At 39.1% G+C, this 16,268-nt stretch overlaps 1 protein-coding gene across 2 annotated transcripts in view; it reads left to right on the top strand.

The window, feature by feature from the left end:
* The window catches only part of Anln (anillin, actin binding protein), a 63,444-nt gene that overhangs the window by 35,918 nt on the left and 11,258 nt on the right, over nucleotides 1-16,268 (top strand). Inside the window, exons 15-22 of one of the 2 annotated variants that reach the window (XM_057768021.1) lie at nucleotides 235-361; nucleotides 2,838-2,886; nucleotides 2,980-3,036; nucleotides 4,101-4,139; nucleotides 4,803-4,824; nucleotides 7,340-7,452; nucleotides 9,086-9,139; nucleotides 15,812-15,898. In XM_057768021.1, the coding sequence (XP_057624004.1) occupies nucleotides 235-361; nucleotides 2,838-2,886; nucleotides 2,980-3,036; nucleotides 4,101-4,139; nucleotides 4,803-4,824; nucleotides 7,340-7,452; nucleotides 9,086-9,139; nucleotides 15,812-15,898 (548 nt within the window). The remainder of the gene's footprint in view (nucleotides 1-234; nucleotides 362-2,837; nucleotides 2,887-2,979; nucleotides 3,037-4,100; nucleotides 4,140-4,802; nucleotides 4,825-7,339; nucleotides 7,453-9,085; nucleotides 9,140-15,811; nucleotides 15,899-16,268) is intronic. The other variant, XM_057768022.1, reaches the window with a different exon arrangement.

The following is a 16,268-nucleotide window of genomic DNA, read 5'->3' as shown; positions in this document are numbered from 1 at the left end:
AAGGGAGGAATGTAGAATGAAGTCATTTTGCCTTATGTAATTAGAAGACTTGATATTTCTTCTGGACCGTAGGTATCAGCTTCTTAGTTTTTTGTTTTGAGAAATTTGATCTTAGACATTGTAAATATAAATTTTATGTGGGTCAGGTGCAGTATGACTTCTGACCTTCCAGAATGTTGTCTAGCAAAGTTTGATCCTCTTTTGCTAATTTTGCAATGTGGTTACTTATTACAGATGCATCAAATTACTACTACTTAATTATGCTAAAAGCTGGAGCTGACCATATGGTCGCCACACCATTAGCAAGTACTTCAAACTCTCTGAGTGGTGACGCTCTGACATTTACCACCACATTTACTCTGTAAGTAAATTGAGTATCTCATGATTCAGACAAGTTTTTCTTTAAATAGAGTAAGGCAATCTCAGCATTTGACTGATAACTTATGATCTCGTTTTATCTGTTGTAGTGCATGGGATGGAACTCAGCTTTGTGCATGCTAAACATGCATTATCAGCAAACTACATCCCAAACTTTTATAGGTTTTTTTGGTGGGGGGGTATTTTTCAAGATAGTTTCTCAGATAGTTCCTGCCTGTCCTGGAACTTACTCTCTAGATCAGGCTGGCCTCAAACTCAGAGATCTACCTGCCACTGCCAGACCCCAAACTTTTATAGTATTTAAAATGTATTTATGTTTGTTTGCTAATTTATTATAATTAATGCAATATTTTTATTAGCATATGTTATATATAATGACATGTTATTTTTATTCCTGCAAATAATATATTTTTTGTTATATTAGCTCCCCACTACCCTTTTTGTCTCATCTCACTCCTGCTGACCCTCTGCTGTCCCTAGACAGTCTCCCCTCTACTTTCAGTCCTTTGTCTTTTCATTTTTGGTAGTACTGGAACCAAGCCTAGGACCTTGTGAGCTAGGCAAATACTCTACCGTATGCACCCCTCAATTTATCTATTTTAGTTATTATTCAGTGAGCTAATGAGTTTAAATTAGGGTTGCTTACAGGACCATGGGTAAGGGGTTACTTATAATATCATGGGCAACTTATCAGTGATTGCCCTACTGAAAAAAATGCCCCATGTCTTCCCCCACCCCCACCCCAGTAACTATCAGCTGCCAGTGTCTCGGATGGAGATAGGGCCCCTTGAAGCATCTTTCGCAAATTTTTTTCCCTCTTCTTCTTCTTCTTCTTTCTTCTTCTTCTTCTTCTTCTTCTTCTTCTTCTTCTTCTTCTTCTTCTTCTCCTCCTCCTCCTCCTCCTCTTCCTCCTCCTCCTCCTCCTCCTCTTCCTCCTTCCTCCTCCTCCTCCTCTTTTTCCTTTTCAGTTTATATATGAGATTCTGGAGAAATGGCTCAATGGTTAAAAGCGTAGACTATTCTTCAGAGGACCAAGTTTAGTTCCCAATATCCTTGTGGCAGCTCACAACAATTTGTAGCTCTAGTTAGTTCCTGAGGATCCAATGCTCTCTTCTAGCTTCTGCAGCCACCACATACAGGTGTGGTACACAGACATGCATGTAGACAAAACACCCACACACATGAAATAAAAATAATTAATCTATTTGTGATTATTATCTGTTTGTGTGTGTGTATACTTGCATGATGTGGGTGCATGGGTTTGTGTTTAATAGTGAATGTGTGGAAGTTAGAGGATAACTAGAATCTGTTCTCTCCTTCTGCCTTTATGTGAGCTCTGGGTATTGAACTTAGGTTGCTAGGCCTGTGCAGCAAGCCCCTTTAGCTTCTGAGCCATCATCTGGACCCCTCTTTATTCTTTAAATATGAACAGATAACTCAATTTTCAGTTGTTCAGTTTAGCTCTTTCTGATTTATTTTCATTGATACTTTTTTGACTATAGATATGCAGTATATATTGTGCTTCAGTATTTTGCACCATTATTTTTATAGATGCTTTAAATCACGTATTTTTTTATTTTTGAGTTTTGAGTTTTCAAGACAGGCTTTCTCCTTGTAGTCCTGGATATCATGGTATTTGTTCTGTAGACCAGTCTGGCCTCAGACTCAGAGATCTGCCTGTCTCTGTCTTCCAAGTGCTGGAATTAAAGGCATGCGCCATCTTGCCTAGCTGTAATAATATTTTATTATCGCTAAAAGATAATTAGTATCAAATACATATTAAACTGCAGTCAAAATCTTAATTTTAAAAAATCTTTCTGCTTTTATCATTACTAGTATTATTTATTCTATAAACTTCTAAAATTGCCTGCATACAGCAGCCCAGGAATGAGGAAGTCAGAAGGACAGCTTGTGGGAGGCCTCTTTTGTTCTGTCGGTCTTGGGATAGAGCTCAGTGCTCATGCAACCTTGGTTGCAAGCACATTTACCTCGCTGGCCTTACTTTATTATTAGTAAAGACCTTGATTTTTATAACACAAGAATCTCTGAACTATATCTTAGAAAATACATGTTTTTACCATTTTTTTTTATTATTCTTTACAGGTTTAGTTGTATTTCTTTTTCTTTTTTTAAAAATTTATTTATTTATTTATTTATTTATTTATTTATTATGTATACAATATTCTGTCTGTGTGTATGTCTGCAGGCCAGAAGAGGGCACCAGATCTCATTACAGATGGTTGTGAGCCACCATGTGGTTGCTGGGAATTAAACTCAGGACCTTTGGAAGAGCAGGCAATGCTCTTAACCACTGAGCCATCTCTCCAGCCCCCTTTAGTTGTATTTCTTAAAAATACAATGGAATCTTTTACTTTGAGTCTTGTAACCGTGTTTGTGCATTGTTTTTAAAGACATGAGTTTAGTTTTTTATTACAGTTTTATTTAATACTTTTTTCCAGGAATGATGTTTCCAATGACTTTGAAATAAATGTTGAAGTTTACAGCTTGGTAAGCAGTTAAAAAGCTTTTTGAAATGTACAATAATATATTTCCTTAATAATACCAAATTTTAAGATAGTTATGCTTTGGATTTGTGTGTAGGTACAAAAGAAAGATTCATCAGGCCCTGATAAGAAAAAGAAAGCATCAAAGTCCAAGGTGAGAGTTACAGAGACCTAGTAAAAGCGTCTAAGTCGGTGTTCTGTTGCTGTGAGAGACTCTGTGGCCATGCAATGCTTATAAGGGAAGCATCTAATTGGAGCTAGCTTATATTCAGGCTTAGTCTGCTATGGTCACAGTAGGAAACATGGCAGGCAGACACGGTGCTAGAGAGGTAGCTTGAGTTCTACATCTGAATCAGCAGGCAGCAGGAGAGCGAGACTGGGCCTGGCTTGAGCTTCTGAAACCTTCAAGTCCATCGCCTGTGACACTTCCTTTAACAAAGCCACACACACTAAGGCCACACCTTCTAATGGTGCCACTCTCTGGTAAGTTTCAGTGATTTAAAGTTTTTTTCTTTTTTTAAATCAATACAGGATCCAAATTTCTATTTACTGAATTAAGTATAGGTATGACTGTAGAATGTAAACATACACAAGTCATCATGATAAGTGTAATCAAGGCCCTTCTAATACATGTAAATATCTTATTTTCTGAATATTGCTTAAAAATTGAGTTTATAGCTTACTTCAGCTCCTTTGTGCTCCTGTCTCAGCAGGTCTGCAAGGCCAAGGTTGAGAAATATGATTACTGGGGTCTTGGTTTCCGCCTTTCTAATCTTTGCTCTTTTGTTTTCTTCCTAAGTCATTAGACATTTCTTCTGGCTGGGTGGAGGGGGCACACGAGTTTAATCCAAGCACTTGGGAGGCAGATCTTGGACAGCGTGGTCTACAGAGAGAGTTCCAGGACAGCCAGGGCCACCCAAGGAAACCCTGTCTCAAAAAAACCAAAAAAGAAAAATAAAGAAATTTTTTTTGTCCCCAGTTTTAAAGTCTTCCTTTATTCTAAATTTTTTGTTGGGTAGAAGTGGAGAGAACACACACACACACTCTACTTCCAAAGAGTAAAGCAGTGTTTGAAAAGCCTTGATAAAGGAATTTAGTGTGGTCTATATTTATATTTATAAATATGTTTATATTTAACAGTTATTTTTTGTGTAAGAACATTAAAGCTCTGAATTGCAATATTTAATAAAAAATATGCTAAGCTCTCTCTTTTTCCAGGCTATTACTCCAAAGAGACTTCTCACATCTATAACTTCAGTAAGTAGAATTTTTCTAAAAATCAAATTCTCTCTCTTTTTTTTTTTTTTTTTTTTTTTTTTTTTTTTTTTTTTTTTTTTTTGGTTTTTCGAGACAGGGTTTCTCTGTGGTTTTGGAGCCTGTCCTGGAACTAGCTGGGATTTCAAATTCTCTTGATAAATCTACATTTTAAATAAAACTACAAATTGAGAAACTAGCTTTAAGCCTTTAATAGTATAGAAGTCTTTAAAATGTACTAATGGGCCGGGCAGTGGTGGTGCATGCCTTTAATCCCAGCACTCGGGAGGCAGATGCAGGTGGATCTCTGTGAGTTTGAGACCAGCCTGGTCTACAAGAGCTAGTTCCAGGACAGGCTCCAAAACCACAGAGAAACCCTGTCTCGAAAAACCAAAAAATAAATAAATAAATGAATGAATAAATGAATGAATAAATGAATAAAATGTACTAATGGGTCCCAGTACTTGAGAGACAGAAGCAGGGGCAAGTCCAATCTGGACTACAAAGTAAGACTTTCTCAAAGTAAGTGAAGATATGTTAATTATTGATACTTATATAGGAAGCGTGTTTTCTCAACTATAGTCCTTGTAGTGTTAAAATTTTGTACTTTATTTCATACTAAATAATAGATAATTAATGTGTCTTCTTCATCCTTTTTTTTGTTAGAAAAGCAACCTTCACTCTTCAGGTGAGTGGATCTAAACTATTTGAAGCTTTAGAATAAGTAAATTTAGCAGTTGCATACCTTTATAAATATATCCAACCATATACACCCATATACATACGCCTTCTTGATTTGATTTGAAAAATTATTTTCTTTTTTAAGTGTTTTAAAAATTCTTTTCATGTGGTATGTGTGTATTTGTGTGTGGCTCCTCTGGAACTGAAGTTACAGGTGGCTGTGAATCTCTTATAGGTACTAAGGATTAAACCTGGGTTCTCTAAAGAACGTTCAGTGCTCTTAAGCACTGAACTGCTTCTCTAGCCCCTTAAGATAGATTTTTAATTTTATTTATTTATTTATTTATTTATTTATTTATTTTTTTTTTGGTTTTTCGAGACAGGGTTTCTCTGTGGTTTTGGAGCCTGTCCTGGAACTAGCTCTTGTAGACCAGGCTGGTCTCGAACTCACAGAGATCCGCCTGCCTCTGCCTCCCAAGTGCTGGGATTAAAGGCGTGCGCCACCACCGCCCGGCCTAGATTTTTAATTTTAATTGTGTGTGTGCACGCCTGTTGGCACGTACATATCTGCATGTGCAATGCAGGTGTGCATAGAGGCCAGGAGAGGATGTTGGATTTCCTGGAGCTAAAGTTAAAAGGCAATTGTGAGCCACCCCTTAATAAGTGCTGGCAATTGAACTCTGGTCCTCTGTAAGGACACTGAGCATTCTTAACTATTGAGCCATCTCTCCAGCCACAGGAAGACATTTCCTACGTGGATTTTTTTATTACTGGCCAGAATAGATTGTAGTCTGATTTGTTAGACAGCAATATAAGCTGATCATTAGGGGTTTTTTCAGATTGTAGCAGTCATGACTAGTCAGTAATTCCAGCAAGCAGTGTTATTCTTCAGCCCTGCTTCACTTCTTTTATTATCAACACCATGGAGTTTGCTTCTTTCTTGTTTTTTTTCGAGACAGGGTTTCTTTGTGTATCAGTCCTAGCTATCCTGGAACTAGCTTTTGTAGACCAGGCTGGCCTCAAGCTCACAGAGATCTGCTTGCCTCTGCCTCCCGAGTGCTGGGATTAAAGACATGCGCCACCACCACCCAACTGAAGTTTGCTTCTGTAAGTTACTGATTCCAACTAGCATTGTAACATGTCAACAAAGCATCTCTCTAGGGCCCTGGGAACTGGGTTGCTAGTGATCAAGAAAAGTCCTCTGTAATGAATTTAGGCTCAGGTGTTCAAAGTGGGTTGTGGTGGAACTGGCCTCATTTACGTCGTGTGCTTGTTCTCTCAACTGTGGTACAAGAAAGTTACTAAAATCACTCAGGATTACCAATAGTAAGGGAGTCTTTTCCATATTTCTTGTCATTTTATTTACTGATATGTGTCTGTGTACACATGCACATATGTAGATCAAAGTTTGTTCTCTTTTTACACTTTATAGATTCCAGTGATGGAAACTGGACCATAAGGTTTGGCTTGGCAAATGGCTTTACCTACTGAGCCATCTAGCTGGTCAACTTCTCTGTATTTTTTATGGGGAAATTGCTTTATTTATGTCGAAATTTTTAGGTTCTGTGTCATTAAAAACATAATTTTACCAAATGTTAAGAAGTGCCTGCATTTCAGTTAAAGATAATCTTCTAAATACTTTTCTTTTGTTTGGAAAGCTTGATCTTTGCTTTTCTTTCATATTTAAAGTCGAGGTGAGACAGTGATATGACTGAGCAGGTAGATGTAGGCATTAAGGTCTGAGTTTGATCCTGGGGTGCCACAACATGGCAGGAAAGAACTGACTTGTCAAATTGTTCTCTTGGTCCTCACAAGAATGCACGTTCACACAAACAATCAAATACACTAAAGTAAAACTGGAGGACATTGCACATGGAGCCTCAAACTTGTAAGTGATCTCGATACTTGAAAAGCTGAAGAGGATTGCTGTGCTTTCATGGCCATTCTGGGCTAGCTGGTAGTCCAGCCTGCCTGGCCAAAGGGGTGCATCCCTGTCACAAAAGACAAAGAATGAAAAGGAAAATGAGGCAGATTCTCTCTGGCAGGTTTATTTCATACTTGTGGATAGTGAGAAGTCATTGCTTATTACTTAGTGTCATGGTCACTGTACTAATGCTGTGGAGACCATGACCAAAGCATCTCTTAGAAAAAGGGGCATTTAATTGGGGACTTGCTTCCAGTTTCAGAGGGTGAGCCCATCATCATGGCAGGCACCAGACAGGCAGTAACTGAGAGCTTTACATTCTGATCCACAGGCAGTGGTTTGGGGCATTGGGAGGTAGGTGTTGAAAGAGGTTGAGACTGGGCTTGGCATGGGCTGTTTAAATCTCAAAGCCCACCCCCAGTGATACATCTCCCATGAGGACACACAGCAAGGCTATTCTAGCAAGGTCACACACCCTCATACTTCTCAAATGATTTATCAACTGAGAACTGAGCATTGAAACATGAGTGTATGGGGCCATTTCTATTCAAACTTAGGAAAGCCAAACTGAACTAAATTTTGCTGCGTTTCCCTACAGTTATGGCCAGTCCAGGAGGTCTCAGTGCTGTGCGCACTAGCAACTTTACCCTTGTTGGATCTCATACGCTGTCATTATCTTCCGTTGGAGACACTAAGTTTGCTTTGGACAAGGTAACTCTACTGGACTTATGATTGTGTGTACACTTAAAAATATTAGTCTATAGAAATTCCAAAATACTTTCAAATGTTTGAAATCTTTGGCTTAAATACACATTCTTAGAATTGTACATTTTAATAGATAGAGGTATACATGTGTGATATATGTTGGGTATTTTGCATATTGATACTGTTAGATAGATTTAAATAAAATCTTTGGTCTATACTGGTTTCTGTGACAGTTCTGATTAACATTAAGTGTCGCATTTAGGTATTGTTTATATTTTGAAGCAATTCAATATGTTATGGATTTAGCTTTATATATTTTATAGGACAAGTTCCTGCTGTGTCATTGAGGCTTGCCCAAAACTTGCTAAATAGCCCAGGCTAGAACTTCCTTGGTCCTCCTGCCCTAACCTCTCACTGTTGGGATTATAGGCGTGTGCCAGTCACGGCTTTTTAATTTACGAGATCTTTCCCATTTTTCCTTCCTAAATTTAACACTTCAGACTTCAGATCTGTCTTTTTTCACTGTGGAGTGCTTCTCACCATAGTGTGAGGTGAGTAAGCATTGAAATAGCTGACAAGACTGTGGTAGGGAGCTCGCTCAGATTGACTCCTGATAGATACATAATATAGTGATTGTTTTTTAAATACAGATTCTTTTTTAAAAAAAATAAGTTTTTAAATCTTAATTAAAATTTTTGTATTGGCATGTAGTAATTTGCATATTTACTTAACACATGTGCACAGTGTGTCTGATCCAGTCAAGATAATTAGATTTTATATCTGTTCATTCTTTACTGTTTAGAACTTTTGAGATCCTGTCTTAGTATTTTCTTAAAATATTTAAAAGGTTATTATGCAAATAATCCTCCCACTGTGATGTGGACACTAGAATTTATTCCTTCTAATAGTAGATTTTTTTTTCCTGGGGTTTTTGTTTGTTTGTTTTTGTTTTTGAGTTAAGGGCTCCCATAGCCCAGGCTACCATCAATCTTGTGTGTGGCAGAGGCTGACCCAGAACTCCCAGCCTTCCATCCCTACCTCTGAATTGCTGAGACTCCCAGCTTGGGATACCGTGCCTAGCCTGATTGTGTTCTAGTACTTGCTTGACTTCCCACCTCCTCCACCGCCCTCCTTTCCTGTTTACCTTCTCCATGTCTAATGGCTATTGACTTCATGTGGACTGTGAAAATTCTTCCCGGATGGAGAGAGCATGCAGTCTTTGGGTACTTCGTATCAGGTTTCTGTAGTCAGAACAGAGAGGTGAAACTGCTGGAGAGGCTGGGCTTCTGTTGTTCGGGCAGATTGTAGTTTATGTCTCCTTCTCTGGTAGCACTGGAGGCCGACCCCAGCTTTCATGCAAGCTGTGCTGGTAACTTCATTCTCAGGGTTCTTATTTCCCCATAGGGATATTAGATTAATACTAGTCAGCCTAACATTAAAACTACGAAAATATTAGTTTTGGTTGATAGACAGTGCTAACCATGATTTAATTTTTACTACTGCTAATGCAAAAATTATTTTAACATGCTAATATCTAAAATTGTATATAAGTTTTATTTAGTAATTTGACTAGTCTTAACACATTGAGTGATTCTGGATTTTTTTGTTTTCTTTTTGTTTTCTTTTTTGTTTATTTTAGATAAATTTTGATGTAAGAGAACAGGAGCTACTGGGCTATTTGTTCCAGGAAAAGGTTGCTTTATTTTCTTTACTTAAAATTAATGTGCTTAAGAAATCATTTTCTGCCTGTATTATTTCTTAATCATGTTATGTTAAAGCTGCTGGTTAAGTATATGTTCTGATTAATAAGTTGAACTTAATAATTTAAAAAAAGAGCTAATGTTCTCATCAAAACAATAACCAATCCTTGATTTTTGGTCCATGTGTGTTTGTTTCCATAACCACTCTTGTATATTTTTTGTTTATTTGAATAATTAACAATATGCATGTAGAAATAAAAAATTTATTCTTTGGGCTCTTATATATGGGCGTCTTTTAATATACTTTCATAATTCTAAATTATGAAAGTTTTCTTTCATAAACTATGTAAAGTTTTCTTTATATATAAACTATAACGTTTTCTTTCATAAACTATATAAAAAAACTACAAGTTTTCTTTAAATTTTCTCATTGTTTTCCTTGTGGGTTTACTTTAGAATTTACTCTATATTCTTTTTTTTTTTTAAGATTTATTTATTATTATGTACACAGTGTTCAGCCTCCATGTATGCCTTCAGGCCAGAAGAGGACACCAGATCTCATTACAGATGGTTGTGAGCCACCATGTGGTTGCTGGGAATCAAACTCAGGACCTCTGAAAGAGCAGTCAGTGCTCTTAACCTCTGAGCCATCTCTCCAGCCCCTATATATTCTTTCTTCCATTTTGTGCTTCTTTGTTGTTGTTTGAGACAGGGTTTCTTTATGCAACAGCTTTGGCTGGTTGTCTGGAACTTGCTCTGTAGACCAGGCTGGACTCAGACAGAGAGATCCGCCTGCCTCTGCCTCCTGAGCTCTGGAATTAAAGGCAGTGCTACCACCGCCTGGCTTTTTTTTTTAAGACAGGGTTTCATTTATATTTGGCTGGATTTGAACTTACTGTGTAGCCAAAGATGAATGTCAACTTCTTACCTAGCAACCTTCCAAGTGCTGGAATCACAGCCCATTGGTCTTTACGGCTTAACATTGGCTGCTGGGAATCAAACCCAGAGCTTCATGCATGCTAGGCAAGCACTCTACCAACTGAGCTGCATTCCCAGCCCACATTTTATAACTTTTTGAAATCTATATTCATGTTAATTATTTTTCTGATAAAATTATTCTAATTTGACTATATTTGATAAACTAAAAGAACTATTGGTATGATACTTTAAAATTGTTTTATGTGTGTGAGTGTTTTGGCTGCATATGTGTATGTACTGTGTGTGTGCCTGGTTCCTGCAGAGGTCGCAAGGAGGGAGTTAGATCCCCAGAACCCCAAATGGTAGATTTCTGTGTTATCTAAGCTGAAAACTAATTTAAAGGCTGAGTCCTGGCACTTAAATGGTGAATCTCAATCAGTTGCAGTCTCAAATCCAATGTGACATCCAAAATACTTTTACTTCATATGTTTCTGAGAAAAGGGTGTTCCAGAGTTCAGCTGACTTGAAGGAACCTCTTATAGAGAGAGGTTTCCTTTAGAAAGTGGAAATGTCAGTTCAAATATTTTAGGGAAAACAGTGATTAAGTAAAACCATCAGAATGACAGAATTTTAATCCCAGCACTTGGGAGGCAAAGGCAGGCGGATCTCTGTGAGTTCAAGACCAGCCTGGTCTACAAGAGCTAGTTCCAGGACAGGCTCCAAAACCACAGAGAAACCCTGTCTCGAAAAACCAAAAAAAAAAGAAAAAAAGAATGACAGGATTTTGAACTTAGAAGTAGAGTGATTAATTCATTGTTTTGGGGTCCCTGTTTCAATGGTGTGTTTGTGTGTGTTGATAGTAGGTGCTTCTTCACTTGAAATGAGTTCATATCCTGGTAATCTCATCATAAATTGAAAATCACTTAAAATACCTAAACCTACTAAGCATGGCTTAGCCCTCCCTTCCATAAACGTTACATTAGCCTGTGCTTGAACAAATTTATCTAACATAAATCCTATTGTATAAGAAAGTAAGGAGTATCTCATGTACTTTGTCAGATTTTTTAATTAGTAAAAGCTTGCCAGAGACATGAGATGCTCTAAAGTAACAGTCTCCTCTCTGTGGCTGATGAGAACCTGTGACGGGCAATGATGTCCAGCCCCGAGAGACTCAACAGAGAGCTGTACTGTGTCTTGTTAGCCTGGGAAAGATAAAATTTAAAGACAGTTTCTGCTAAGTGCATGTTTACTTATTGCACAGTATCAAGTGCCATAAATTGAGTCATAACTGGTTACGAATATTTATGTTTAAATTTCTTTCCTTTAAAACAAACTTGTTTTCTTGTGACAAGTGCTGCACATGAAAGCTCATCTGCAGTACTAGGAAGAACACCCACAGTTGGCTGGCTGTCGTCATGCTAAACACATGTTATTCAAGGGGCAGGGAAGATGCACAGCCTGTGGTCTCTGTGGTCACTGGAACCGTGTAAAGGTGGAAGGAGAGAACAGACTCCATCAAGTTGCCCTCTCACCTCCACAAGTGTGCTATGTGCACACACACAAATGGAAAACAGATAAAATAGTCCAGATGGTAAACTGTATAAAAAATTTTAAATTTAGGTAAATATAAAGAACTTAAGGCAAAATTCAGTGAGTTTTGACAAGTGTACACCAAGCAGGGTATACAGCATTTCCACCATTCCTTGTTGTCAGCCCCAACCACACAGACGCCTGTTCTCACTTCTGCCCTCGTGCGTTATTTTGGCTCCTTGTTAAACTTCCTTTAGGAACATGTGCGGTCTTTTAGTCTCACCCTTTTTGCTCAACGTTATAGGTTTTGAGTTTTATTCATGTTATGTGTTAGGAGTTCATTGTTTCAAAAACGATCAGTTGGATGTGATGGTTTACATCTTTAATCCCTGTACTTGAAGCAGAGATAGATGGACCTCTCTGAGTTTAAGGTCAGCCTGGACTACATAGTGAGGCGGTCTTCCTTAGGATTCAGGCATTATGCTGGCCAGCCCCCTGTCATCTGACAGGACACACCTAGTAGCAATTCAGACAAATAAGTTAGTCCAGTGCCCTAGATTACCTACACCATGCACTGCATAGCTGTTAAGGCTCTGCAGGCATGCACAAAAGGTCCCTTTGAGAGACAAGCTCCACTCATTCCAGCCCGCCCCCCAAGAGGCAGACAGGCTATTTGTGATTTTGTGATTTTCTCTCTCTCTCTCTCTCTCTCTCTCTCTCTCTCTCTCTCTCTCTCTCTCTCTCTCTCTCTCTCTCTTTTCCCTCCCTCTCCCTCTCCCTCTCCATCCCTCCTTCCCTCCCTCCCCCCTTTCCCATTCCCTGTCTCCCAATAAAAGCCTTTGTAAGCATGGTCTGCATAGCATGTCTCTCACCTGCCGTGGAGTTCCTTGGATTCGCTCGCACTGGATCCTAACAGTCTTGATAAAAAGAAAAACAACCCTCGACACAGAAATGATTCATTTAGAATTCTTTTTATTCTTTTATTTTATTTATTTATTTTATTATTTATTTATTTATTGGTTTTTTGAGACAGGGTTTCTCTGTGGTTTTGGAGCCTGTCCTGGAACTAGCTCTTGTAGACCAGGCTGGTCTCGAACTCACAGAGATCCGCCTGCCTCTGCCTCCCGAATGCTGGGATTAAAGGCATGCGCCACCACTGCCCAGCTTGAGTTAGAATTCATTCAACAAAAGTACAAACTTTGAAATGAACAGTTTAGTGGCACTTAATACATTGATGGGCATGTTCAGCTATCATCTCTTTTTTCCAAGATAAACCCATGTCTCCAAAACTTTGAGTTCTTCCATGATGTTTGAGTTGTTGCTGTCATTTTAGCTTGATTCTGTGGTTGTGTGTGCATGTAATTGTATGAGTGCCTCGTTTCTGAGTTTTGGGACTTATATCCAGGAATGTGACTGGGGAATCATAATGACAGTCTGGATTATGCTTATAAAGAACCACAGTAATAGGAGGCTCCACTTCCAGGGATTTTATTTTTAAGACATGACCTTCCTAGGAGCTATGAAGTGGCTTACTGGTTTGAGACAGGCTCTGCCCTCCATTTCAGGCATTTCTCCTGTTAGGGGTGTAAGTTTGGGCCACCATAACCACCTTTCTTATGAGTCTGATTTGCATTGAGTTTGTCTTTTGGCTTTTTTGCTGTTGAATTCTTTGGCTTTTCCAGGCATGACACATGTGGATCATTTGATCGACATGTGAGTAGTGCAGATGTCTCATGGTGAGAGGTGTCGCCGGGCGGTGGTGGCGCACGCCTTTAATCCCAGCACTCGGGAGGCAGAGGCAGGAGGACCTCTGTGAGTTTGAGACCAGCCTGGTCTACAAGAGCTAGTTCCAGAACAGGCTCCAAAACCACAAAGAAACCTTGTCTCGAAAAACCAAAAAAAAAAAAGAAAGGAGAGGTGTCATGATAGTTCTTTTTAAATTACGTTTATTTACTTTGTGTGTGTGCTTGTGCATGCCATAGCACTCATGTAAGTTCAAGGACAGTCTCTCCTTCCCCTGTGTCAATTCCTGGGGATGAAATACAAGCTGTAAGGCTTGGTGGCAAGCATTTCTGCCCAGGGAGCCATCTTGATGGCCCTGTTTTTTATACGTGCACATTCCCTCCAGAAACCCTACCCCTTTTGTGACTACACCACTGAAGAAGATGTCTTCCCTCCCCACCGTTAATCTCCCTGTGAATCCCCAGGGAGGAGTGGGGCCCTATGAGCATCTCCCCCTCCCGAGACAGAATGCTGACGGGCCTAATCTTGCAGAGCTCCTGAGCGGGTGGCCACAGCCCTTAGGAGTTCAGGGATGTAGTGGCCATGTTATGATGCAGTGATCCCTGAAGCCGGTGCGTCCCACACCACCCCTCCTCTCCCTGTTAGATTATTGCCCCTTCCTTCACTTGGCAGTCCTTTGTTCTCTGAATTTTAGCAGATTATGAGTCTCTGTGCTTTGCTCTTAATTTCTGAGGACCCTCTTTTCTGAAAGGTTTTTAATTTTGATGAAGCCTGTTTTATTTTCATCTTGTGCTTTTTATATCTTTTTTTTTTTTTTTATGTATACAGTGTTCTGCCTGTGTGCATACCTGCACCCCAGAAGAGGGCACCAGATCTCATTACATGTGAGCCACCATGTGGTTGCTGGGAATTGAACTCAGGACCTCCGGAAGAACAGTCAATGTTGTTAACCGCTGAGCCATCTCTCCAGCCCCTGCTTTTATATCTTATCTGACAATTCATTGCTAAATCTATGAGCATGAAATTTTATTTCTATGTTTTCTTCTTTTCGTGATAGTAGCTCTCATATTGAAGTCATAATCTATTCTAAATTAACATTTATGTTATGAGGTCTAGGTTCAGCTGTTCTGCTTAGTAGGATTTTTTTTTTCTTCTCATGTTGGCACAAGCTAGAATCATTTGAGATTAAGAAACCTCAACTGAGCCAGGCGATGGTGGCACACACCTTTAATCCCAGCATTCAGGGAGGCAGAGGCAGATGGATCTCCGTGAGTTTAAGGCCAGCCTGGTCTACAAAGGGAGTTATATATATATAGTACAGCCAGAGAGACACAGAGAAACCCTGTCTCAAAAAGAAAAAAGAAAAAGAAAGAGAAAACGAAAGAAACCTCAATTGAGAAAATATTTCCACCAGTTTGGCTTGTGGGCAAGCCTGTGGGGCATTTTCTTTGATCAACGTGGAAGGCTGCAGCTTACAGTGGGCACTGGCACTACTAAGCACGTGGTCCTGGGGTACATAAGACAAAAAGCTGAGCAAGCCAGTCGGCAGCACTTCTCCACGGCTTCTGCTTCAGTTCCTGCCTCCGTTCCTGCCCTGACTTCTCTCAGGAGTGGACGGTGACTGGAAGTGTAAGATGAAATACATCCATTTCCCTCCAAGTTGCTTTGAGTCGCAGTGGGAACCCGGTGAAGACACCAGCCTACACTTCTGCATGTGAATTTCCAGTTTTCTCACTACCGTTTGCTCAAGACTGCTCTGTTTCTTAGAATAGTCTTAGCACAGTTTTCAAAAATTAATTGGCAAAAAATAATCACGTATCAATATGTGGGGTTATTTCTGGTCTCTGTCTTTGATTACTGCAAATTGGGTCGGGGCTTTATGCATGCCACCCAGTCCTCTGCCTCTGCCACATCTTCAGTTCTTTCTTGGCTCTCGGTTCTGTTTCATGTGCCCGTGTGTCAATCTCTCTATCTGCTGCTATCATACTGTGTCCATATTTCAACTTTGAATTAATTTGTGAAACTGGGAAGTACGATTCCTCCATGTGTTCTTTTTGATGGTTTTGATTACTTGCCGTCCTTGAGTTTCATATAGATTAAAGGATTGACTTTCCTGTTGTGTGGCTTATTTTTCTTTATTGCTAAGTACTGCTGCATTATAGGAGTGTACACTGCTGGTCTATCCAGACTCCTCCTGAGTGTCTCCTAATAAAGGAGTCGGCAGCTCCTAGTCTCAAATCTCCTTTCTTTTCTCATTAATTTAGATCTTAAGACTTTTGTTTTTGTAAAATTCTACCTTGAATGAATTTATTCTTTAATTAAAAGTATCTGTTGCTGAGGAACCAGTGGCTCTTTTATACTTCAGCTTTAGAATGTAATGTATTTTCATGGTATAGTATTTTGTGTTCATGATTTATCAAGAAAGATCAAACTTTGAAACGATTTTACAAATAACTTCCCCTTTTTCTTCACAGGTACCTTTTTTATCTCCTTTGGAAGGTCATATCTGCTTAAAAATCAGCTGTCAAGTGAATTCAAGTGTTGAGGAGAAAGGTTTCCTAGTGAGTAACATCTCTGTTCTTCATTACCGTCTTTTGCCTTCCTGAAGGAAGAAAGCCTATATGATCATATGATAAATTGGTTTTGTAAGGATTTATTGCGTTTCCCTCTAAGCCACTGACTGTGCTGGTATTAGGATATAATTAGACACAGAAAAGAATCTCTTTAAATTGGCTTTAAAATTTTTAATTATATTTATTTATTTGGGAGGTGCACATGTATGCCACAGTGTGTTTATGGAGTTCAGAGGATAAATTGCAGAAATTGGTTCTCTCTACCTTGTGGGTTCGGGAGATCAAACTTAAGTCATAAGACTGGCAGTAAGTACCGTTATCCACTAAGCCATCTTGCTGGTCCAGGAGGAGCTTTAAT

This window comes from Chionomys nivalis, chromosome 4, assembly GCF_950005125.1.
Source record: "Chionomys nivalis chromosome 4, mChiNiv1.1, whole genome shotgun sequence".
NCBI classification, from domain to species: domain Eukaryota; kingdom Metazoa; phylum Chordata; class Mammalia; order Rodentia; family Cricetidae; genus Chionomys; species Chionomys nivalis.
The sequence above is the reverse complement of the archived record's forward strand: the minus strand, read 5'-3'. Positions and strand labels throughout refer to the sequence as shown.